This window comes from Oncorhynchus mykiss, chromosome 27, assembly GCF_057628025.1.
Source record: "Oncorhynchus mykiss isolate SJ-2025 chromosome 27, ASM5762802v1, whole genome shotgun sequence".
In the NCBI taxonomy this organism is placed as follows: domain Eukaryota; kingdom Metazoa; phylum Chordata; class Actinopteri; order Salmoniformes; family Salmonidae; genus Oncorhynchus; species Oncorhynchus mykiss.
Window position 1 is genome coordinate 20,668,627 of NC_143048.1, and position 27,266 is coordinate 20,695,892.

The 27,266-nt window shown below is 45.9% G+C and overlaps 1 protein-coding gene across 3 annotated transcripts in view; it reads right to left on the reverse strand.

Annotated features, from left to right (window-relative positions):
* The window catches only part of LOC110507706 (septin-4), a 28,681-nt gene extending 3,753 nt beyond the window's left edge, over nt 1–24,928 (reverse strand). The window contains exons 1-11 of one of the 3 annotated variants that reach the window (XM_036965595.2): nt 17,994–18,101; nt 16,531–16,655; nt 12,539–12,928; nt 11,923–12,106; nt 11,706–11,829; nt 11,345–11,479; nt 10,576–10,693; nt 9,262–9,363; nt 4,986–5,082; nt 2,497–2,659; nt 902–1,001 (exon numbers count right to left, since the gene is read on the reverse strand). In XM_036965595.2, coding sequence (XP_036821490.1) covers nt 902–1,001; nt 2,497–2,659; nt 4,986–5,082; nt 9,262–9,363; nt 10,576–10,693; nt 11,345–11,479; nt 11,706–11,829; nt 11,923–12,106; nt 12,539–12,928; nt 16,531–16,632 — 1,515 coding nt within the window. In that variant the 5' untranslated portion in view covers nt 16,633–16,655; nt 17,994–18,101. Of the gene's footprint in view, nt 1–901; nt 1,002–2,496; nt 2,660–4,985; nt 5,083–9,261; nt 9,364–10,575; nt 10,694–11,344; nt 11,480–11,705; nt 11,830–11,922; nt 12,107–12,538; nt 12,929–16,530; nt 16,844–17,993; nt 18,102–24,693 lie in introns of those variants that run through there. The other 2 variants (XM_036965593.2, XM_036965599.2) reach the window with 2 other exon arrangements.
* Between the last annotated feature and the right edge of the window lie 2,338 nt (nt 24,929–27,266).

The window sequence follows — 27,266 nt, forward strand, 5'->3', positions numbered from 1 at the left end:
AGTATTAAACAAATCAAAATATATGTAATATTTTAGATTCTTCAAAGCAGCCAGCCTTTGCCTTGATGACAGCTTTGCACATTCTTGGCATTTTCTCAACCAGCTTCACCTGGAATGCTTTTCCAACAGTCTTGAAGGAGTTCCCATATATGCTAAGCACTTGTTCGCTGCTTTTCCTTCACTTTGCAGTCCAACTCATCCCAAACCATCTCAATTGGGTTAAGGTCAGGTAATTGTGGAGGCCAGGTCATCTGATGCAGCACTCCATATGTGTTATTTCATAGTTTTGATGTCTTCACTATTATTCTACAATGTAGAAAATAGTAAAAATAAAAACCCTTGATTGAGTCGGTGTCCAAACTTTTGACTGGTACTGTATATAAATAATATAAATAAATAACTATATGAAATTGGCACGATGGTGCTTTTGAACAGGGACAGACTCAAACAGGGAGAAGAGAACCACACGAGAGCTTCTTTCCATTTACAACACTACTCTACCCAGGCAGCGTGACCTGGCATATTATATTCTACTGCCAGACCTGGGTTCAAACAGTATTTGAATATAAAACATTATTTGTACCCAGATCTAATCATCTCTTACAGGTCATGTGCACCTCATGGCTGGGTGCTGTTTTAGGGGTGCTGCTGTAGGGGCCAACTGTCACCCCTCACCCTTTCTCAGACCAGAATTACCACACCTGACTGGGGTCCTCAGGGGCACCTGCATGTATTAATGGAATGTATATAAAATATGAATGACAGCCTGGAGGACTCAAGAGGCCTCAGGTTCAGGCCCTGGGTCTAGGCCTGGGTCAGAGTGGGGTTCTAGGGGTCGGTCTGAGTGCTCATCGTGACTGTGCTCTTGCTCTGGTTCATGCTCTGATTGTCGTCGTTGTACCTCTTCATCTTTCTCTCGGATCAGCTTCTCCGTCTCGGTGTCTGTGGTACTTGGTATCACAGGGATGGGGAAGTCTGTGCCGCTCTCCCTGGTCAGTTTACTACGGGAGTAGAGTGGAGAAAGACAATATGGTTGACAGTATGTGGGTGTATATTTTGTTAGAGTTTGTGACTATACAGTACCAGTCAAAAGTTAGAACACCTACTCATTCAAGTGTTTTTCTTTATATTATAGAATAATAGTGAAGACAACAAAACTATGGAATAACACATATGGAATTATGTAGTAACGAAAAAAGCGCTAAACAAATCAAAATATATTTTAGATTCTTCAAAGTAGCCACCCTTTACCTTGATGACAGCTTTGCACATTCTTGGCATTCTCTCAACCAGCTTCACCTGGAATGCTTTTACAACAGTCTTAAAGGAGATCCCACAAATGCTGAGCACTTGTTGGCTGCTTTACCTTCACTCCGCGTTTAACTCATTCCAAACCATCTCAATTGGGTTGAGGTCAGGTGATTGTGGAGGCCAAGTCATCTGATACAGCACTACATCACTCTCCTTCTTGGTCAAATAGCCCTTACACAGACTGAAGTTGTGTTGAGTTATTGGTCTGTTTAAAAACACCAAGCACAAACCAGATGGGATGGCGTATTGCTGCAGAATGCTGTGGTAGCCATGCTGGTTAAGTGTGCCTTGAATTCTAAATAAATCCATCACAGGCCGTGTCACCAGCAAAGCACCCCCACACCTCCTCCTCCATGTTTCAAGGTGGGAACCACACATGCAGAGATCATCCGTTCACTTACTCTGCGTCTCACAAAGACACGGTGGTTGGAACCAAAAATCTCAAATTTGGACTCATCAGACCAAAGGACAGATTTCCACCGGTCTAATGTCCTTTGCTGGTGTATTTCTTGGCCTAAGCGAGTCTCTCCCTCTTATTGGTGTCCTTTAGTAGTGGTTTATTTGAAGCAATTTGACCATGAAGGCCTGATTCACGGAGTCTCCTCTAAACAGTTGATGTTGCGATGGGTCTGTTACTTGTTCTCTGTGAAGCATTTATTTTGGCTGTAATTTCTGAGGCTGGTAACTAAACTTATCCTCTGCAGCAGAGGTAACTCTGGTTCTTCCTTTCTTGTGGCGGTCCTCATGAAAGTCAGTTTCATCACAGCGCTTGATGGTTTTTGCAACTGCACTTGAAGAAACTTTCAAAGTTCTTGAAATTTTCCGCACTGACTGACCTTCAGGTCTTAAAGCCATCATGGACTGTCATTTCTCTATGCTTATTTGAGCTGTTCATCAACATTTTTGTTTAACACTTTTTTGGTTACTACATGAGTCCATGATATTTCATAGTTTTGATGTCTTCACTATTATTCTACAATGTAGAAAATAGTACAAATAAAGAAAACCCTTGAATGAGTATGTGTCCAAACTTTTGACTGGTTCTATATGTTAGTGTGAATTGTAGTTGAGCTACATTATGTTTGTATATGAGTAACAATACATGCAGTATTAAGATACCTGATCCAAGCTATAAACAACACGAGCTACAGTGAGTGAGATACTGGTCTGTGTGTGTGTCCATACTTGCGGTTGCGTTCTTTCACCACCATGCGGGTCATGCTCTGGATGCAGTGAGCCCTATAGTTCTCATAGTGGGTCTCCCGTGTCACATCCTTCAGGTCCTGCATGTGTGTCCTCACCAACATGTTCCTCAGCTTCACAAAGTCACAGTGTGCCGAGTTCTCCACTGTCAAAAGTAACAGTGTGTGTGTTATGTTAGGACAGTGTTTTTTTCTAAACCGTTCATGGCCACATCCCGGATTCAACCCCAACCCTAACCCGAACCTCAACCCTAACCCTAGCTTCATGGCCACATCCCGGATTCAACCCCAACCCGAACCTCAACCCTAACCCTAGCATCATGTCCACATCCAGGTTCAACCACAAACCTAACCCTCAACCACAACTTCAACTCTAACTTCACGTCCACATCCCGGTTCACCCCTAAACCCCAACCCTAGCTACAACCCTAGGTTCATGCCTACATCCCAGTTCAACCCTAACCTCAACTATAACCCTAACCCTAGCTTCATGTCCACATCCCAGTACAACCCTAACCTAGCTTCATGTCCACATCCCAGTACAACCCTAACCCCAGCTTCATGTCCACATCCCAGTACAACCCTAACCCCAGCTTCATGTCCACATCCCAGTACAACCCTAACACCAGCTTCATGTCCACATCCCAGTACAACCCTAACCCCAGCTTCATGTCCACATCCCAGTACAACCCTAACCCTAGCTTCATGTCCACATCCCAGTACAACCCTAACCCCAGCTTCATGTCCACATCCCAGTACAACCCTAACCCTAGCTTCATGTCCACATCCCAGTACAACCCTAACCCCAGCTTCATGTCCACATCCCAGTACAACCCTAACCCTAGCTTCATGTCCACATCCCAGTACAACCCTAACCCTAGCTTCATGTCCACATCCCAGTACAACCCTAACCCCAGCTTCATGTCCACATCCCAGTACAACCCTAACCCTAGCTTCATGTCCACATCCCAGTACAACCACAAACCTAGTTTCATGTCCACATCCCAGTACAACCCTAACCCTAGCTTCATGTCCACATCACAGTACAACCCTAACCCTAGCTTCATGTCCACATCCCAGTACAACCCTAACCCCAGCTTCATGTCCACATCCCAGTACAACCCTAACCCTAGCTTCATGTCCACATCCCAGTACAACCCTAACCCCAGCTTCATGTCCACATCCCAGTACAACCCTAACCCTAGCTTCATGTCCACATCCCAGTACAACCCTAACCCTAGCTTCATGTCCACATCCCAGTACAACCCTAACCCCAGCTTCATGTCCACATCCCAGTACAACCCTAACCCTAGCTTCATGTCCACATCCCAGTACAACCACAAACCTAGTTTCATGTCCACATCCCAGTACAACCCTAACCCTAGCTTCATGTCCACATCACAGTACAACCCTAACCCTCATGTCCACATCCCAGTACAACCCTAACCCTAGCTTCATGTCCACATCTCAGTACAACCCTAACCCCAGCTTCATGTCCATATCCCAGTACAACCCTAACCCCAGCTTCATGTCCACATCCCAGTACAACCCTAACCCTAGCTTCATGTCCACATCCCAGTACAACCCTAACCCCAGCTTCATGTCCACATCCCAGTACAACCCTAACCCCAGCTTCATGTCCACATCCCAGTACAACCCTAGCCCCAGCTTCATGTCCACATCCCAGTACAACCCTAACCCTAGCTTCATGTCCACATCCCAGTACAACCCTAGCCCCAGCTTCATGTCCACATCCCAGTACAACCCTAACCCCAGCTTCATGTCCACATCCCAGTACAACCGTAACCCTAGCTTCATGTCCACATCCCAGTACAACCCTAACCCCAGCTTCCTGTCCGCATCCCAGTACAACCCTAGCCCCAGCTTCATGTCCACATCCCAGTACAACCCTAACCCCAGCTTCATGTCCACATCCCAGTAAAACCCTAACCCTAGCTTCATGTCCACATCCCAGTACAACCCTAACCCCAGCTTCATGTCCACATCCCAGTACAACCCTAACCCCAGCTTCCTGTCCACATCCCAGTACAACCCTAACCCCAGCTTCCTGTCCACATCCCAGTACAACCCTAGCCCCAGCTTCATGTCCACATCCCAGTACAACCCTAACCCCAGCTTCATGTCCACATCCCAGTACAACCCTAACCCCAGCTTCATGTCCACATCCCAGTACAACCCTAACCCCAGCTTCATGTCCACATCCCAGTACAACCCTAACCCCAGCTTCCTGTCCACATCCCAGTACAACCCTAACCCCAGCTTCCTGTCCACATCCCAGTACAACCCTAGCCCCAGCTTCATGTCCACATCCCAGTACAACCCAAACCCCAGCTTCATGTCCACATCCCAGTACAACCCTAACCCCAGCTTCATGTCCACATCCCAGTACAACCCTAACATATTAAGACCCCCACACACAAGAGCTACATAACAATGGTGTAACAGGGTTACCTTCCACGATGCCCCAGGGGTAGAGACGACCCCGGACCCTCTTCCCTTTGGCCTCCACCACCGTGTTGCTGCCGATCACCGCAAAAGGTATACTGTCCTGGAGGAGGGAGACGGGGGAGGGAGAGAGAGCAAGAGAGGTGAATATGAATGACGTGAATAAAGTACAAAGTGGGGGGAATATATCTGTGGTTACGATGAGGTAATGCAGAGAGGGGAAAATGCTGCAATGCAGATGTACCCATTTCTCCATCTCTCGCTCTCTCAAATCAAATGTTATTTGACACATGCAACGAATACAACAGGTGTAGACCTTACAGTGAAATGCTTACTTACAAGCCCTTAACTAACAATGCAGTTTTAAGAAAAATACAAAAAAATGTTAATAAAAGTAACAAAAAATTAAAGAGCAAGGCTATATACAGGGGGTACCGGTACAGAGTCAATGTGGAGGCTATATACAGGGGGTACCGGTACAGAGTCAATGTGGAGGCTATATACAGAGTCAATGTGGAGGCTATATACAGGGGGTACCGGTACAGAGTCAATGTGGAGGTTATATACAGGGGGTACCGGTACAGAGTCAATGTGGAGGCTATATACAGGGGGTACCGGTACAGAGTCAATGTGGAGGCTATATACAGGGGGTACCGGTACAGAGTCAATGTGGAGGTTATATACAGGGGGTACCGGTACAGAGTCAATGTGGAGGCTATATACAGGGGGTACCGGTACAGAGTCAATGTGGAGGCTATATACAGAGTCAATGTGGAGGCTATATACAGGGGGTACCGGTACAGAGTCAATGTGGAGGTTATATACAGGGGGTACCGGTACAGAGTCAATGTGGAGGCTATATACAGGGGGTACCGGTACAGAGTCAATGTGGAGGTTATATACAGGGGGTACCGGTACAGAGTCAATGTGGAGGCTATATACAGGGGGTACCGGTACAGAGTCAATGTGGAGGCTATATACAGGGGGTACCGGTACAGAGTCAATGTGGAGGTTATATACAGGGGGTACCGGTACAGAGTCAATGTGGAGGCTATATACAGGGGGTACCGGTACAGAGTCAATGTGGAGGCTATATACAGGGGGTACCGGTACAGAGTCAATGTGGAGGCTATATACAGGGGGTACCGGTACAGAGTCAATGTGGAGGTTATATACAGGGGGTACCGGTACAGAGTCAATGTGGAGGTTATATACAGGGGGTACCGGTACAGAGTCAATGTGGAGGTTATATACAGGGGGTACCGGTACAGAGTCAATGTGGAGGTTATATACAGGGGGTACCGGTACAGAGTCAATGTGGAGGTTATATACAGGGGGTACCGGTACAGAGTCAATGTGGAGGTTATATACAGGGGGTACCGGTACAGAGTCAATGTGGAGGCTATATACAGGGGGTACCGGTACAGAGTCAATGTGGAGGCTATATACAGGGGGTACCGGTACAGAGTCAATGTGGAGGCTATATACAGGGGGTACCGGTACAGAGTCAATGTGGAGGTTATATACAGGGGGTACCGGTACAGAGTCAATGTGGAGGTTATATACAGGGGGTACCGGTACAGAGTCAATGTGGAGGCTATATACAGGGGGTACCGGTACAGAGTCAATGTGGAGGCTATATACAGGGGGTACCGGTACAGAGTCAATGTGGAGGTTATATACAGGGGGTACCGGTACAGAGTCAATGTGGAGGCTATATACAGGGGGTACCGGTACAGAGTCAATGTGGAGGCTATATACAGGGGGTACCGGTACAGAGTCAATGTGGAGGCTATATACAGGGGGTACCGGTACAGAGTCAATGTGGAGGCTATATACAGGGGGTACCGGTACAGAGTCAATGTGGAGGTTATATACAGGGGGTACCGGTACAGAGTCAATGTGGAGGCTATATACAGGGGGTACCGGTACAGAGTCAATGTGCAGGTTATATACAGGGGGTACCGGTACAGAGTCAATGTGGAGGTTATATACAGGGGGTACCGGTACAGAGTCAATGTGGAGGTTATATAAAGGGGGTACCGGTACAGAGTCAATGTGGAGGTTATATACAGGGGGTACCGGTACAGAGTCAATGTGGAGGTTATATACAGGGGGTACCGGTACAGAGTCAATGTGGAGGCTATATACAGGGGGTACCGGTACAGAGTCAATGTGGAGGCTATATACAGGGGGTACCGGTACAGAGTCAATGTGGAGTCTATATACAGGGGGTACCGGTACAGAGTCAATGTGGAGGCTATATACAGGGGGTACCGGTACAGAGTCAATGTGGAGGCTATATACAGGGGGTACCGGTACAGAGTCAATGTGGAGGTTACATACAGGGGGTACCGGTACAGAGTCAATGTGGAGGCTATATACAGGGGGTACCGGTACAGAGTCAATGTGGAGGCTATATACAGGGGGTACCGGTACAGAGTCAATGTGGAGGCTATATACAGGGGGTACCGGTACAGAGTCAATGTGGAGGCTATATACAGGGGGTACCGGTACAGAGTCAATGTGGAGGTTATATACAGGGGGTACCGGTACAGAGTCAATGTGGAGGCTATATACAGGGGGTACCGGTACAGAGTCAATGTGCAGGTTATATACAGGGGGTACCGGTACAGAGTCAATGTGGAGGTTATATACAGGGGGTACCGGTACAGAGTCAATGTGGAGGTTATATACAGGGGGTACCGGTACAGAGTCAATGTGGAGGTTATATACAGGGGGTACCGGTACAGAGTCAATGTGGAGGTTATATACAGGGGGTACCGGTACAGAGTCAATGTGGAGGCTATATACAGGGGGTACCGGTACAGAGTCAATGTGGAGGCTATATACAGGGGGTACCGGTACAGAGTCAATGTGGAGGCTATATACAGGGGGTACCGGTACAGAGTCAATGTGGAGGCTATATACAGGGGGTACCGGTACAGAGTCAATGTGGAGGCTATATACAGGGGGTACCGGTACAGAGTCAATGTGGAGGTTACATACAGGGGGTACCGGTACAGAGTCAATGTGGAGGCTATATACAGGGGGTACCGGTACAGAGTCAATGTGGAGGCTATATACAGGGGGTACCGGTACAGAGTCAATGTGGAGGCTATATACAGGGGGTACCGGTACAGAGTCAATGTGTGGGGGCACCGGTTAGTCGAGGTAATATGTACATGTAGATAACAAGCAGAATGTAGCAGCAGTGTAAAAGTGTGGTGGGGTGGACAATGCAAATAGTCTGGGTAGCCATTTCATTAGATGTTCAGGAGTCTTATGGTTTGGGGGTAGAAGTTGTTTTAGAAGCCTCTTGGACCTCGACTTGGCGCTCCGGTACCGCTTGCGTGTGGCAGCAGAGAGAACAGTCTATGAGTAGGGTGGCTGGAGTCTTTGACAATTTTTAGGCCTTCCTCTGACACCAACTGGTATAGAGGTCCTGGATTGCAGGAAGCTTGGCCCAGGTGATGTACTGGGCTGTTCACACTACCCTCTGTAGTGACTTGCGGTCGGAGGCAGAGCAGTTGCCATACCAGGCAGTGATGCTCTCTGCTGTAGAACCTTTTGAGGATCTGAGGACCCATGCCAAATCTTTTCAGTCTCCTGAGTTGGAAAAGGTTTTGTCGTGCCCTCTTCACGACTGTCTTGGTGTGCTTGGACCATGTTAGTTTGTTGGTGATGTGGACACCAAGGAACTTGAAGCGCTCAACCTGCTCCACTACAGACCCGTTGATGAGAATGGGGACGTTCTCTGTCCTCCTCCTGTAGTCCACAATCATCTCCATTGTCTTGATCACGTTGAGGGAGAGGTTGTTGTGCTGACACCACATGGCCAGGTCTCTGACCTCCTCCCTATAGGCGGTCTCGTCGTCGTCAGTGATCAGGCCTACTACTGTTGTGTCATCGGCAAACTTAACAATGGTGTTGGAGTCTACTTAGAAATGAACAGAGCACATGAGGTCACAGACACGGTTCTATGAGGGGGAGTGACTGAGACACATTTATCTACCAAAATGCCATTCAGGCCTGGTCTGGATGCACAGCCACACCCTGCCCTCTAGTGCGCCAGTGCACACACACATCAATAGAATTCACAAACAGATAACTATTCAAGGCTGTGTGCTCAATAACAACACGGGTATGGACATTATCTCTAATCTAGGTTTCCTATCCCAGCATTTCTGTATTGCAGACAGGTTGCTTATGATGACCAGTGTCCTTTATGTTGTCATACTTCCTCAACTAGTGATGTGAGGTTTGGATAAATGTGGTTCACCTTGAGCTCCTGATCCTGCTGTTTGAAGTCCTCATCCTCATCAGAGTCACAGTCTGGGAACTGGTAGATCTTAATCCCATACTGCTGGATCTCCTCTCGGATCTACAGGAAGTTGGAGGGAGGGACAGAGAGAAGCAGATGGAACGAGGGAGGGACAGAGGGAGGGACAGAGAGAAGATGGAACGAGGGAGGGAGGGAGGGACAGAGAGGAGAAGATGGAACCAGGGAGGGACAGAGGGAGGGACAGAGAGAAGAAGATGGAATGAGGGAGGGACAGAGGGAGGGACAGAGAGAAGAAGATGGAGGGAGAGACAGAGAGAAGAAGATGGAGGGAGAGACAGAGAGAAGAAGATGGAGGGAGAGACAGAGAGAATAAGATGGAGGGAGAGACAGAGAGAATAAGATGGAGGGAAGGACAGAGAGAAGAAGATGGAGGGAGAGACAGAGAGAAGAAGATGGAGGGAGAGACAGAGAGAAGAAGATGGACGGAGAGACAGAGAGAAGAAGATGGAGGGAAGGACAGAGAGAAGAAGATGGAGGGAGAGACAGAGAGAAGAAGATGGAGGGAGAGACAGAGAGAAGAAGATGGAGGGAAGGACAGAGAGAAGAAGATGGAGGGAGAGACAGAGAGAAGAAGATGGAGGGAGAGACAGAGAGAAGAAGATGGAGGGAGGGAAAGAGAGAAGAAGATGGAGGGAGAGACAGAGAGAAGAAGATGGAGGGAGAGACAGAGAGAAGAAGATGGAGGGAGAGACAGAGAGAATAAGATGGAGGGAGAGACAGAGAGAATAAGATGGAGGGAGAGACAGAGAGAAGAAGATGGAGGGAGAGACAGAGAGAATAAGATGGAGGGAGAGACAGAGAGAAGAAGATGGAGGGAAGGACAGAGAGAAGAAGATGGAGGGAGAGACAGAGAGAAGAAGATGGAGGGAGAGACAGAGAGAAGAAGATGGAGGGAGAGACAGAGAGAAGAAGATGGAGGGAAGGACAGAGAGAAGATGGAGGGAAGGACAGAGAGAAGAAGATGGAGGGAGGGACAGAGAGAAGAATATGGAGGGAGGGACAGAGAGAAGAAGATGGAGGTAGTGACAGAGAGAAGAAGATGGAGGGAGGGACAGAGAGAAGAGGAGAACAATAAACTACTGTTTGGAATCCTGTGATTGAGGATGGAGCAAAAGCAAATCCATCAAAACAGTCACCTAGAAATCTAAATGATTTTAGAAACCAATGAACCCTGTCCATTTCTTATTTGTACACACTCACGGTATTCAGACAAGCAGACACAGATAGAAAAGCGAGTTTGAGAGGGCTTGCCTTGAATTTCTTTTTCTTGACCTCAGTGGGTGTGAGTGTGTCTGCCTTGGCCAGGATGGGCACAATGTTGACCTTCTCATGAAGGGCCTTCATAAACTCCACATCCAGAGGCCTCAGACTGAGACAGATACAAGACAACAAAATATGACATATATTTTTTGTGATTTAGTAGACTAAATGACCAGAGCAACATACAATTAGGGACAACAACTCAACACTAAGAAAACAACCAAAACACACTGTACATGTGGAAACACTGATAAAACTTGGATATGGTTAAGAGCTAAAGGGATAATTACGGTAATCCAAATGAAGGTAATCCTCATTAACCCATATTTTCAAGGATAGTAGTAGTATCCAATAGTGGTCAGCAGAGGGAGCTATCCCCTTATTACAGGTTTGCAGCAGTGCTTCAATGCTACTGATGGTGCAACTTACACACTGGTGTGAAACAGACCGTAAACTCAGACAAAAGTACCGCATCAGCATTTACCCCAACGATTGGAGAGAAAGATTTCCCTGGAGGCAGCAGAGCAAGGTGGTTCTAGATTCCAGGGAAACCCAATGCATTTAGAATGCATGGGACATGGTGCAAACCAACATGGTGCATAGTGGAAACCCTATCAGTGGTAGTGAAGGAAGGAAGGTAGAAGGGGAAAGGAAACTAATCTAAGAGTATTGAGACACAGCCAATATGTTTATCTCAACAGAAGAAAGGACTCCATTTAAAGAGTATTGAGACAGAGACGACATGTCGTAGCTGATGTACCCGTGTCCAAAGGGAGAGATGAAGTAGAGGCAGCAGTGGACTCTGTTATCCTGGATGTTCTTCCTGTTCAGTCCACTCTCGTCCCTGAAGTACTGCTCAAACTGCTGGTCGATGTAGTCCGCCACTGACTTCCAGCTAGGGCGGTGGGGGAGACACAGAGACACACCAGCACTGAGGCAATACTGCAGAGACAGCCACCCTACAACCACTAATCATACCAACCCTAACCCACTGACCTCACGCTAGGGCGGTGGGGGAGACACAGACATCAGTCATTCTCCTACTATATACTGAGCTATACTGCAACTGTACCTCAAACTGACATCAAGAGTCCTATGGAGGAAGGATGTTTGACATATACCATTCAGTGTTATTGACAGCGTCTCCAAAGCCAGGGGTGTCTACGATGGTGAGCTTCAGCTTGACCCCCTTCTCCTCAATGTCCACTGTGTGTTTAGTGATCTCCACTGTCTGAGTGATCCGCTCTGGAGTTAAAACACACATTTCCTCAGCAGCTGGCCATTTAAAATCATGCATTAATTTATTCAGAAGATGAGACACCAAAATGGCCGCCTCACCCTCAGCGTTGAGTAGCTTCCTGTCCTTGTAGAGGTCTGTGAGGAAGAGGCTGTTGACCAGGGTGGACTTGCCCAGACCAGACTCCCCTGCTACCATCAGGGTGAAGTCAAAGCCCTTCTTGACAGACTTACGGTGCACCTGGTTTGGCAGTGTGGCAAATCCCACATATTCCTTGTCTTGGTCCTAAGAAAGCAGGAGAAACACAAAGAGGCGCCATTTTAAACAATCTGCTAAATTCTGGTGGCGGCACATTGCGAGTTACAGTAATCTTTCCAAATAAAAAGGTAACACCTACCACACATAAATACATGTCTTTCAAACTTAAAGCCATTTTACCAGATGTAGGGTATTGAATGAATCCATTGTCAACACAACAGAACACACTACTGTCTTTGACCAACATACATTTTCAAAGCGAAAGCCACAAACTGAGTCATCGGTCAGACACAATCAAAGTTCCCAAGTAAACATCACTGGAAATGGCCTGAACCTGATGCTAAGTGCTCCTCTGAGGCTAAAGCACATACTATTTGGACTGGAGAGCTGATAACCCAACCCATGTTGCCCATAGTGTTGCCTCTGGTCTCTACACGGTCCCCCTGGCCTGAAGTTTACCTCTGGAAAGTCGTAGGGATCAAAGCGGCCCCAGGGGCTCTTGGGCCTGGTGGGACTGAGGGGAGACTGCATGTCATAATGATCCATCATCCCACCTCCACCCAGCTGCAGCCTCCCTACGCACTGGTTGTCTGACTGGGCCCTGCCACCTGCCGTGGGGGGGCGCAAAAACGGTGGGGTCCCAGAGGTGGGCGTCCCGGGGGTGTTCGGGGGGCTGTCGCCACCCTCCGCCTCCCTGTCCACCGGGTGGGGGTGCTCATGGTCGGGGCTGTGCTCATAGCCGGGAAGAGGCAGGTGGGGGTGTGGATGGCCCCCGTTGTGGTGGGGGTCTTGTTGCATAATGTTCTCCAACTCAGAGTCTTCAGAGTCGTCCTTGGAATGGCTTGAGTGCTAAGGGGGAGGGGGGCCAGGGAACGGTGCGGGTGGGTGTTTTCCGGGTGGGTGGGAGAGGTGATGCAGAGAAGAGTGGACAGAGGGGAGTAAAGGTTGACGCAGGAAGGAGGATAATATAGATCGGAAGGAAAACAAGGAGGAAGGTAACAGGGGCAACATAAGGATCAACAGAAAAGAAGAAAGTAGTGGTTAGAATCACTGAATGTTTTGATGGAGAGAAGGTACGAAAAAACAACCTAAGAAATCATTATTATAAGTGCAAGATAGGCCTAGTTCTCTAGGGGTTCGAGAAGATTTACACTAAGAGACAGTGAGGAAAGAAGATATTGATTGACTGATTCACTAGAGAGACCACCAGAGAAGCTACAAGATTAACAACATAAGAGGGTAAATATTTGTGCTGATTTGTGGAATGCCGATGTCAAATGCCGGGGAAGAACAGATCCGTGATGTCCATCAAACTGATAACAAGCACATGGTCCTCCACTAGAGTAGATAACTCGTATCATAATTGTAGTATTAGTATTTTAATAGGATCCCCATTAGCTATTGCTGAAGCAGCAGCTACTCTTCCTGGAGTCCACACAAAACATGACATAACACAGAACATTCATAGACGAGCACAGCTCAAGGACAGAACTACATAATTGACCTTCATGAACTTGTAGGAAATGGGAGGATATATCTTGTTTAAAGTTCAGTGTCTTGGCAGCTGGCTGAAAAGATTCTCCCTGCTCAGCAGATTCAGACTTGGTGGCACCCTATTCCCTATGGACCCTGGTCAAAAGTAGTGCACTATATAATGAATAGGGTGCCATTTGGGACACAGGCTGGGACAACACAATTCAATAGAATATACGGTATTGTAGCCACGTGGATGATAAAGAGTGGAGGGAATCGTTTAATGGGTTACATCAGAAGTTCCACCACAGCAGAAGGACAGGAGGCACTGCCAGACTGCACAGATCACAGAAACATGTCGTGATACCACATCTGGGTGGCATTTGTGTGCACTTCGCTCTCCACAACCAAATGATAGAGTAGAGCTAAAGCAAATTAACCTCTAAGCGATTAATGAACCCTCTTGATTACTAGATGACTACTCAAATGAACTGCTGTAATGCATAGTGTGATACAACTTCAAACATTCACGAAAACACACTTTATTACATCAACAAGGACTTAACCTTGACATTATCTAATGGGTGTCTCTCTCAACATACTGGTATACAAAGGAAACCTGATAAAAACCTGTTGGTGTTAAACATGTCACCTCAAATGTCATTTACACAATGACTGATCAATTTGTGGCCCCAAGGTGGTGATTAGTAACAGTACTCTCATTTTCAAATCTACCTAAATCTGTCAATCATAATTACATTTTTCTTCCCTTCTCTGCTTTTTCCCAAACCACAAGAGTAAACCATCTACCTTACCTGATGACAATACCTACAATTCATGAGACCAACAAAAGCAGAGCCCCTGTGTGTAGCTGAACTTGTAAAGGGAATTCTGTCCCTGTAGTTCCCAGACTAGAGACGGGTGCTCATGTTACCACAGCTCTCCCATGTAGTTCCCAGACTAGAGACGGGTGCTCATGTTACCACAGCTCTCCCTGTAGTTCCCAGACTAGAGACTGGTGCTCATGTTACCACAGCTCTCCCTGTAGTTCCCAGACTAGAGACGGGTGCTCATGTTACCACAGCTCTCCCTGTAGTTCCCAGACTAGAGACTGGTGCTCATGTTACTACAGCTCTCCCTGTAGTTCCCAGACTAGAGACGGGTGCTCATGTTACCACAGCTCTCCCTGTAGTTCCCAGACTAGAGACTGGTGCTCATGTTACCACAGCTCTCCCTGTAGTTCCCAGACTAGAGACGGGTGCTCATGTTACCACAGCTCTCCCTGTAGTTCCCAGACTAGAGACGGGTGCTCATGTTACCACAGCTCTCCCTGTAGTTCCCAGACTAGAGACTGGTGCTCATGTTACCACAGCTCTCCCTGTAGTTCCCAGACTAGAGACGGGTGCTCATGTTACCACAGCTCTCCCTGTAGTTCCCAGACTAGAGACTGGTGCTCATGTTACCACAGCTCTCCCTGTAGTTCCCAGACTAGAGACTGGTGCTCATGTTACCACAGCTCTCCCTGTAGTTCCCAGACTAGAGACGGGTGCTCATGTTACCACAGCTCTCCCTGTAGTTCCCAGACTAGAGACTGGTGCTCATGTTACCACAGCTCTCCCTGTAGTTCCCAGACTAGACGGGTGCTCATGTTACCACAGCTCTCCATGTAGTTCCCAGACTAGAGACTGGTGCTCATGTTACCACAGCTCTCCCTGTAGTTCCCAGACTAGAGACGGGTGCTCATGTTACCACAGCTCTCCCTGTAGTTCCCAGACTAGACTGGTGCTCATGTTACCACAGCTCTCCCTGTAGTTCCCAGACTAGACTGGAGCTCATGTTACCACAGCTCTCCCTGTAGTTCCCAGACTAGAGACTGGTGCTCATGTTACCACAGCTCTCCCTGTAGTTCCCAGACGAGAGACTGGGGCTCATGTTACCACAGCTCTCTCTGCCATGCGCCAGCCTGTGTAAAGAATCACCAGCCTGCTCCACTATAAATAATATAGTGGTTTTGAAAGGGCTAGGAGGCTGTTTTAGTTCTAAAGGAACAATAGTAATGAGTGTAAACTGGAGTTATGGTACCATATCTCTGCTCAATAGTGATATTACGTTTTGAAAGCGGACAGAGTCATGATGATACATTGCTGTTCTTCCAGCTTTTAGCTCTGTGAACAGACACACAGCCCATTGGGCCTCCTTTCTTTGGATCAATAGTAAAGCACTCTGAACTTTTTTGCACAAATATCTGGTTCAAACAGGAACTAGTAAACTAGGAAGTAAACTAGTGAACTACAAAAGGGGTTCTAAAGCATGGGGACAATTAACTTAAACATTTTCATGTACGTGGTTGCCAGTCCTTGGTATGTATGAAAGTTAGATTGTCCTTCCACATAGTTCTAAGGATAATAACAGGAGATTATCCCTGCATGCCGACAATGGGCTGATTGTGGTTCCATATTTTTTTAAACTTTATTTAACTAGGCAAGTCAGTTAAGAACAAATTCTTATTTTCAATGACGGCCTAGGAACAGTGGGTTAACTGCCTTGTTCAGGGGCAGAACGACAGATTTGTACCTTGTCAGCTTGGGGATTCGATCTTGCAACCTTTCGGTTACTAGTCCAACACTCTAACCACTAGGCTACCTGCAAGGCAGGTAACAGGGGCAACATAAGAGCGCAGCGGTATGAAACATCCTGCCACAACATCACTGTGTTGCGTATGACACTTAAGAGTGGATAGGGCTTAGGAGGGGGGCGATGGGGATTTCTGGGGACGTCACTGAGAGACCTATACAAATATGTAAAATACTTCAAAGTATTTGAGGTGCACTTGATTTAGCTTAGAATTTTGAACTTTTTGGACTATTCCATTTGTTCCATTCATTGTGCCAGTCCAACTAAATCAAGCACAGCAGCTCAAATATTTGGAAAGTACTTGGCATATTTATTTGACCCATATCTGGTCTGATCACTGGTACCTGTTCGGTCTGATGGTGGTGGTCCCTGGTGTGGCCAGGGGATGGCGGGGCAGAGTCCTGGTCATCTGATGATGAGTGAGCCTCACGGTCACTGTCCTCCATTGCTACCGGGGCTACAGTGCACTCTGCAATCTCCAACCAGGAGAGAACATGTATTTGGAGTGGAGAGGGGCAGGGCAAGGAGCAGGGGCAACAGGGAAGTAAGGATTGGAAGGACCAAACAGAACGAGGCATGGGGAATGGGGATGGAGGAAGTGGAAGGGTAGGTTGGCGTGACAACAGGATAGCGTTGCATGATGGTGTTTTGTGTAGAACAGACCAGTACAAAAGGGTTGAAAGAAAAATAATAATAATAATAAATAAATGAAATGATTAAATAAACTTGAATTAAATGAACAACGAGTGTGTAGTGAGACACAGACGTCTGGATCCAGCTGTAGAAAATGACATGGCTGTTGGATGCCAGAGTAAGCAACATGGCTGTCCGCTGGAGTAGCCCACAGGGTGATTGAGTTGTATTCAGAGTGGTGTGTGGAAAGAATTGTTTCAGCAATGTCCAGAAATAATGTTGGTATGGGCAGGGATCTATTCTGTCTGGTCATTCCACTCCAGCAGTACTCTCAGCCTAATGTTGTTTATTTGTCCAGCTGCACTTAGTTTAACTGATTCTGACTTCTTCCCATTCAGGGGGTCTAACAAAGCACTGTTACTGAAGCAGATGAAATGAACTGATCCGGCTGCAGTTGCATCAGGTAGAGTGGAAATGTCTTTACTGAAAGTAAAAACTGAAATACGCATGCATACTAACACTCAAAGTTCACAGCAAGGCCATGCAGGGTTTTCAAGACAAGGATTTCCAAGTCATCCCAACAAGGTTTTCAAAGTCATCCCAACAAGGTTTTAATTACACAGGGATTGGGATTAGGAGCAGAGAGGACAGAGAGGAAAGGAAATGAATAGTCTCACAGATTAGAGGACAATTGACCTGTTTTCCTCTGGTCTGCTTTTCTCTGACCAAACCACATGGATCAATGTCCAATCTATTGCCCAACATGGACAACCCACCATGTGACCCAGTTAACAGCGTCCCAGGTCAATAACAACCAACACTATCAACTCTGGAGCAGAGATGTGTGTGGAATGGTTTTCAGATCAAACATTTTCTAAATCTTTTACTTGCCACACAGAGAGGATAATTGTCAGATTCTGAACACTTCTCTGCTCTACCATTTAAAAACCTGAAGGACAAGTCTGATTGATGACATATATCTAAAGATAATGCAGTCTTTGTAATCAATCTTTAAACAATTAAAAGACAATCCAAACTTACAAAAAAGTTTACTTTATAAGAAATGAACTAATCCTGGGTGTACTCCAACTAGACTACATTTATATGATGTCCTTAACAACAACAAAAAACTCAGACTCAATTTTAAAAAATCATCTTCAGACCAATAACTCACCTGTTCTCCTGCAGTACCTCACCTGTGTTACCCTGTATGAGATGTAACAGCCTTGCTCTCTTGCCACCTCTCAACCAGCTCTTCATGCCCTCCCCCGGGAAATGGTCCGGAGTGCCCAGCATCCCCTGCCTATATACCCCCTCTGAACCAGGACACTGTGTCCTTCAGCCCCATCGAGCTGCCTGGCTGTCCCACCGCCCTGGGGCTCCTAGTCCTATCAGCCACATAGACATGAAATCCATCCACGGCCCACGCACCCATCACGGTTCACAGGATCAGGCTGTCCAAACCACACCATCCCAATAACACCAACTTCCTAACTTTTGAGGCCACTCATCTCTGGTTACACTGCCTGAAAAGCCCAGGTGTATCAGTTGGGCTGTCAAACACTGGATTGTGTGATTATCTTTAGCATTAAAGTCTTAAGAGACCGCAGCCACAGCTGAAAGGATTTAAGGGATGATGATCAAGGAATTTCCTTGTAGATGGATGGAACTCTCCTCTCTTTACCGGCCTGCATGGCTGGCTGCCTCGCTTCCAAAAGAACACTGTCTCATGAGGTCTTTATTCAACAGTTTGACATAAAGTGAGAAGAAAAGAGATGGCATATCAAGGGAGGGAGAGAGAGAAAACAGATAGAAACCAATAGTGAGAGGAGAGAGATAAAGAGAGGGATAAAGAGGAGGAATCTCAGATTATACTGAATATAAGAGCCTTAACACAGACAGCAAAACAATAGTGGTAGTGACGGTCAGGGAGCAGAGTTGGACTGGTGACATCACCCAGTCAGTCAGCCTGGGCAGCATGTCCATCAGGGCTACTTGGCATGCCTGGCACAGAGTACTCTGGAGTGGGTTAACCTTGGGATTACTGGCCCCCTTTCACCCTCTTGCATTGCTGCAGGATATGAGGATGAGGGAGGAGAGAGGGCGAACAGGATCATGTATCCTGCTCTCTGTTAATGAACAGCTCAATCTAGAGAGGTAGGGTAGCATCAGTCACAAATACAGTTCCAAGTGTTTCGTCACCCACGCATGCTTTCCTTCTGAGCCTTCATCTCCCGATTCTCTACCCTGTCCCAAGTGTGTACTTATTCACTTGCCTTCATGGGAGACACACATACACTAATGACTTTACAGAGTTATGCATTGAACTGCTGCAACCTCCCTAACATAACACTAGGCCTATTACGCAACTGTGTTTAGAATTATTCCATCCATTTATCTCATGTACGTACCGTGCTTTGTTGGGAAAATACGCTGGACATTTATTTCTCATGGGACTTTCCATTAGATCACTTTGATGTGCTTATCATGGGTTCAACATAATAAGACAACCTCAAATCCTTAAGAAAGAAAGGAAGGGAGAGCAGACTACATACAGTCATACATACAGTCAGAGAGAATCAGTCAAACTGAATTCATCACAACTAACAAGAATAGACAAAGAGGCTGTCATAATGAAAATGATAGTCACGTTGACCAAAATTTGTCTTGGTAAATTAAGTCACATAACTCTACAGTTTACATCTTCATTTAACTTCTTATTCCATTGCATTCCATTTGATTTAAATCACATTATTCCTGGGAAAAGGAGAGGAGAAATCTAAAGCATACAGTCAGAAACAAATTAGGCTATATATCTGAACGCTCTCTTGACGTATACCTGAAACAACCCAGTCAGCCAACAGGGCTACAGCTGAGCATCTGAACTCAACATAGTTCCAGAGGCTGATGCACCAATAAGTTTAGGAAAAAACACTGTCGACTAGCTATAAAACACCCAACCTATGGTGGAGCTGAGCCAGACCAACATAGAAATCACACCACAGGAAACTAATACAATGACACCTCCAGTAAGATTAGCCTGGTGGTCTCATATGCTGTACTGAGTGCCTTCGGAAAGTATTCAGACCCCTTGACTTTTTCAAAATGTTTAGGTTACAGCCTTATTCTAAAATGTATTAGATTGTTGTTTTTTCACCTCAATCTACACACAATACCCCATAATGACAAAGAAAAAAATAGGTTTTTATAAATGGCTAAAAACAGAAATATCACATTTACATAAGTATTCAGACCATTTACTCAGTACTTTGTTGAAGCACCTTTGGCAGTGATTACAGTCTCAAGTCTTCTTGGGTATGACGCTACAAGCTTGGGACACTTGTATATGGGGAGTTTCTCACATTCTTCTCTGCAGATCCTCTCAAGCTCTGTCATGTTGGATGGGGAGCGTTGGGGCACAGCGATTTTCAGGTCTCTCCAGAGATGGTTGATCGGTTCAAGTCAGGGCTCTGGCTGGGCCACTCAATGACATTGTCCCGAAGCCACTCATTGTTGTCGTTGTCCTGTCGGAAGGTGAACCGTCGCCCCAGTCGCCCCAGTCGCCCCAGTCTAAAGTCCTGAGCACTCTGGAGCAGGATTTCATCAAGGATCTCTCTGACTTTGCTCCGTTCATCTTTGCCTCGATCCCGACTAGTCTCCCAGGACCCTGCCAATGAAAAACCTCCCCACAGCATGATGCTGCCACCACCATGCTTCACCATAGGGATGGTGCCTTGTTTCCTCCAGACGTGACACTTGGCATTCAGGCCAAAGAGTTCAACATTGGTTTCATCAGACCAGAGAATCTTGTTTCTCATGGACAGAGTCTTCAGGTGTCTTTTGGCAAACTCCAAGCAGGCTGTCATGTGCCTTTTACTGAGGAGTGGCTTCCGTCTAGCCACTCTACCATAAAGGCCTGATTGGTAGAGTGCTGCAGAGATGGTTGTTTTCCCATCTCCACAGAGGAACCCTCCCTGAGCAAGGCCCTTCTCCCCCGATTACGCAGTTAGGCTGGGCGGCCAGCTCTAGGAAGAGTCTTGGTGGTTCCAAACGTCTTCCATCTAAGAATGATTGAGGTCACAGTGTTCTTGGGGACCTTCAATGCTGCAGAAATGTTTTGGTACTCTTCCCCAGATCTGTGCCTCGACACAATCCGGTCTCGGGGCTCTATGAACAATTCCTTCGACCTCGTGGCTTGGTTTTTGCTCTGACATGCACTGTCAACTGTGGGACCTTATAGACAAGTGTGTGCCTTTCCAAATCATATCCAATCAATTTAATGTATCACAGGTGGACTCCAATCAAATTGTAGAAACATCTCAAGGATGATCAATGGAAACAGAATGCACCAGAGCTAAACTTAGAGTCTCATAGCAAAGGGTCTGAATACTTATAAATAAGGTATTCAATTATTTTATTATTGGCAAAAATTTCTTAAAACCGGTTTTGGCTTTGTCATTATGGGGTATTGTGTGTAGATTGCTGAGGATTTTATTGTATTTAATCCATTTTAGAATAAGGCTATAACATAACAAAATGTGGAAAAAGTCAAGGGGTCTGAATACTTTCCGAATGCACTGTATATAGTGCAGTCGGTGCATACCAACCAGATGAAACCAGAAAGTTTCTGGTTCAAGTCCAAGGTGGCATACTGCTGCAGTGGCCAGCCCCTTGAGCAATAACTAAGGCACTTAACTGCAAAATACTTCCACAGATGTTGTGGAAAACTCAACAGCTGCAGTCAGAAACGTGTAGTATGTCAGCTGTTTATGATTTGTATGAAGGTTTGTGATCTTGTGATCTTATCTTAAAAGTTTCATTCCACAGATTTTACAGAGCAGTCAGTCCAACACAACAAAATATTTCTCTGCTCTAAAGAAAATGTCATGGGTAAAAATCTCTACAGTACAGAATCAGACTTCTCAGCCAGGCAATGTCCTGTCACAATAACTACACGTGACAACAATTGGTGATCTCAAACTTTTCTATCTGTATAGTTCAGGTCATTACGAGTAACAACATGCCATAATGAAGCCAGCATATAACAATTCCACTCTGGTCCGTGGGCACATGATGCATTTTACTCTGCACCCACTTTGGTGGAAGGTACTTAACTCTTGAATGAGTTGTTATAAGCCCTTTTGAATGGCATGTTATGGGGTTCCTTCACATGCTTATTGAAGAAGCTAATGTTCACCTTTAGGAGGGTACTTCAATCAACTCACTGTCTGTCTGCCCTCAAAGGGCCCATTGTCAACATACCACCAACTAAGTCCAAAAAAGGGGAAGAAATTATGGGTTGTGGGAACAAACTTTTTCCCCTGACCGACGGACTAAAAGGTGGATGGTTGGTTAGACTATATAATACAGTCTCAGAGAAACAATAAAAGGACATGAAACCAAATTGAACATAACAGTAGTTGTGGTTGGCAACAATACCCTGGTTTGTTACTGATGGAGCGAGGTAGAGGGTTTACCTGCCACTGTGCTGACCTGCCACTGTGCTGACCTGCCACTGTGCTGACCTGCCACTGTGCTGACCTGCCACTGTGCTGACCTGCCACTGTGCTGACCTGCCACTGTGCTGACCTGCCACTGTGTTGACCTGCCACTGTGTTGAGAGATGAGGAGGAGTAGCATGTAATGTTGCACTCAGGGGACCAGGCAGCTAAGTGCTTTACATAGGACATGGTGTGTGTGTGTGTGTGTGTGTCTTTTCCTGGAAACAGAACCAAGACATTTCTCTTTAGATAGGCCAGCTGCAAAGTCAAAATTGGCTATATCGTAAAAATGTATAGAAACAAAAATGTGCTTTTTGGTCTTAAAGGTTAGGGCATTAGGGTGTGTGGTTACGGTTAAGATCAGATTTTATGACTTTGTGGCTGTGCCAGCTATTGACCACTCTGCAGAAGTGTGTGCAGACATGGGAATTGCTATCACAAGCCCCAGAGAGCCATAAAAAAAAACTGTACAGTATGTTGTTATTGACCTGGTGTGATGAAAACACATTTCTACTGCAGGAAATTCAAATGTCAGTCTAGTTATTTCTATCTACTAAAACTACAGTATGGTAATTATGGTGTCATCATTCAATGTCCGGTTGTGAAAACAACCTTCTTAAGTGGGAGTATAGTCATAGACTGGGCATTTACTTCAGAACATGTTCATTTCCCCTCCTTCTGGAGGTCGTGCTTTATTTTCCAGTGTCTTCAGTGAAAGGAGAGGCTTCAATGCCCCTGTGAAATCCAAACTGTATTTTACTGGGATGTTCTGCAGACTAGACGGGAGATGCCCCATTGGCCACCCAAGTCCTGCGAGTCTGTTGTGACACATTTAAACATACAGTAGACTCAGAACATCCAAACAACATCTAAATATAATGAGTTCTTGTTCTGTGGGATTCACCTATAAACACTCATTTTGGAACATAGGCTATTACCCCAATCTCATTTATGAGCGAATTCCCTTTATAATGTCTGCACATTGTGGAGTGTTTGGTTTCATGTTTGTGTAGAACACCAGTGAGGTTCACCCTTGTGACTCACCCAGGTGCAGGTGGTGATGCAGTGAGCATGTGTGCTTTTCTCTGCTCTATGTGAATGCTGTGGTTGTTTAAATCAGCACAGCAGAGCTCTGTGTGTCTGAGTGAGACTGGGCTATTAATGAGACAGAATGGAGAGATGGAGAGAGCGAGAGAGGCAGGAAGGCAGAGAGATAGATGGGGGGAGGAGAGGAGAGCTGCCAATACATACACACACACACACACACACACACACACAGATCTGCCAGAACAGCCAAAGGGAAGTCAGGTGCTCATCTTAGTTGTCATACATACAGAGGGGGCCATGGAGTGTATAAAGTATTGTAATCAGTAACATAACTTTCGGATTACCCAAACTCAGTAACGTAATCTGATTATTTACATTTGGATTACTTTCCCTTTAAAAGGGATTAGAAGACAAAAACGATTCATCAGACACATTTGGTGTGTCATCATAGTGATCTCTGAGATTTAAAACCTTTTTAAATGCAGAATTGAATGTTGAGAAAACAGAAAGATGTCAACGTATTTTTTCAAACAACCTTTCTGAATTTAAAATAATCCAAGAAGTAATCAACTAGTTTTGCAAAAGTATCTAATCTGATTACAATATTTCTGCTGGTAATGTTAAAAAAAAGAAAATTGTAAATCCGATTACATGTAATCAGTTACTCCCCAACCCTGGAAATACCCATATTGACTACAGTACATCTACAGTAGACCGGTGCTCTAAGACTTGAGCAAAATGCCATTCAACTGACACTATCAGACAGGCAGAGAGACCCAGTGCCCCAGTTAATAACATCTGCAGCATCAGCAGCAGGTAGGCTAACTCTCCAAATCCAAAACACTCTCAGTGCATTCAGCTGTTACTACATCTAATCAACATTGACATCCCTATGGAAAAGTGATGGTTCCCCTCTCACAACAGGCAACAAGCACCCAACAATAACACATAGTAACAACAACCAACATGTGTTTACAGTAATAGGAAGCCATGCATATCAAACCAAACACTTCACAGTATAAAGCTGAGTTGAGAAAAAAAAGATCAAGCCTAATGCAGAATTATGTTCACACAGAGAACACACACAGACTGATATTTATACCAAACTGACTGAATGCAACTTGTAGTGTTGTGTTGCAGACTGTGTGATTATAGTGGTGAACTTCAAGTATATACTCAGGGGAGAAACTGGCATTGCTGACAAGACAAATAGTTTCATTACAATACTCTAGCAGAGAATGAAGATGTAAACACTACACACCATTAACTCACTCACTCTCACACATATTTATGCAGAGTGCAACAGACAAACACAACAACACATACCTCGTAGTCGCTGTTTGTTTCAGAGTTTGCTGCCATTTTCTCCTTTAGGACCACAACGACATGCAAATAAAAGCCCCCAATAAGAACAGACAGATCAGAGGAGGAGGAGACAGTAAACAGGCCTTGAAAAGCTCCTCCGTCCTGCGGTCACATCACCTCTCGCAGAATACACCTCATTACATAAACACACCCATTTTTCCTACCCTCATCCAATCAATTGATATCAAATCTGCATAACCAGACCCCTTGCTACAGACTTTAGGTCTCTGTTTTGCATAGACATGCCCCTTGACTCATTGCCAACCACTCTGTGTGGTGTATATTTGAATAATCCCACCCCTTTCTCAGTTCTGACCACAGTGTGCAGCCCATGCAGATTAGATGCAGATGTAGAAGTAGTGATGTCCTCTCCCTCCTTCCTTCAGGAGAGATGCTGCTGGAAGCTTTACAACATCTGCCCTGTCGCCTTTTAAACAAGCCCATGCTGTCCTCATTCTACACAGCCACAGCTGTGCTCCACAATGCACACACAGATGTTGTGCATGCATGTGCATCCACGTGCACACACACACACACGCACACTCTTGTGTCACTAATAGTCAAACTGTCAGGAAGGAAGAGTTTAATTTAAGCACAGCTCATCCCTTAGTGCTCACACAGGCTGCAGGCGCCTCATGCTCTGGCACCACTCTCTGCCCCCGTCCAACCCCCCTAGCTTCTCAGCTGCCAGTACCAGGGCCAGACTGGTACTGCAGCAGGGCAGAAGAGTCTTTCCAGTGTGTGAGTGTGTGTGTGTGTGTGCGCGCGCATGTCACAGGCATCTGTGAGGGGACAGGGCATACTGCACAAAGGGATGCACACACTCAAATACTTTTTTTAAATTGGAAGATCCATAAAAATACATGTCTGCAATGCGGACACAATGCACACACACAAAGAGGCTTTAGTCAGTCACCGTACTGGGCCATAGTACAAAGAGTTCCCATAATCTGGCTGGGAGGGTACACATCGCTTGCCCAGTAATAATAACTCATTCTTAGGGAATTAGGTTTTTGTGATTACGCTATTCCCTCCCATTTTACAGCGAGGTTTAAAGTCAAATGAATGGGAACAGCAGAAAGACTGAGCCACATACATTTTCTCTGTCTTTTGTAATGCCTTAGTAAAGGCAGCCCAGGACTGAAGCAGGAACATGATTCTCTCAGTTCAGCAGCAGTCAGACTGAGATGGTCTCATAGGCTTAACCAGAGTCATTGTTCTAAATATGTAGATTAAGAAGCACAACTCCTCGGGATTTCAGCTAATCTGAGTGAGTGAGTGAGTGAGTGAGTGAGTGAGTGAGTGAGTGAGTGAGTGAGTGAGTGAGTGGGAGTCAGATGATACACATTCATCTTCACTTGACAGATTTGCTGTGTGGAATTCACACAGTCAGCCTCCGAGAGGAAAGACTGTCTGGATTATTATTATTATTGTAGACCACTACCAGATCCCAACCTATATGATAATCACTGTCAGCGACTAACATATAGACAATGTAATGAATACTGTAGGCAGTATCCCCTTTAACAGACCATACAATATGGTAATAACCCACTAAGATCCTGTTAAGCTCAGAGAAATATGCAGGGCTGGCTGGAGGGAGAATGAGGGGGACATTCCCATTTCCATGCAGACTGGAGTGTCATGCCCAGTTTCTTGTGGTGTCAATAGTATTGTCCTGTAGTATTCAAAATCTGTTGAAAGGAGTCCAGGTCCCGTATTTACGAAGCGTGCTGATCCAGGTCTGCCCTCTTATTCATTATGATTTAACAGGCTGAACTGTTCCTAGATCAGCACTCCTACTCTAAGACACTTTGTGAATATGGGCCCTGGTCCTCTCAAATACTCTCTCAGGGACTGATAATCAGGGTTGTCTGAAGGAGCTGACAGCATGTCCCAAGAGATGGGATGACACACACACACACACACACACACACACACACACACACACACACACACACACACACACACACACACACACACACACACACACACACACACACAAAATAATAAAAAGCTGACTTCGGAGGCTCAGCCGGATCATATTCCCAAACACAATTAAAATGCCTGGCTTCTCCCAGTTTACATTGTAGGGTCAGCCGGCACGGGGCCAGAGGGTACAGAATGGCTTCCCTGATGATAAAACTACTATTCACAGACAAACAGGGTACATGCTACTGGAACTCCCAAGTCTCCAAAATGGCCTCTGCCGGTTTGTGACAAGAACAGTCTGGTTTCCTAATTGTAACAGTAGGGAACAAGTCAGATGTAAATCAGATGCACTTAGATCAGATAAAAATGTGAGTCATTTACTGTGTAAACTTTTTGTCAACAGACCTCCGTCAACTGGAAGACATATGATATAGGAAAACACATGGTTGCTCCAACTGTGCTGAGGCACGTAGCACTGTAGACACTCGATCCTCAGACTCCCCTGGATACCACAATGACGCCAGTGTGAGCTGGCAGATAGAGGGGGGCGCCATCTGGTGCCCTCCACATGGAACAGCTTGACACACACGAAAGTGACGACA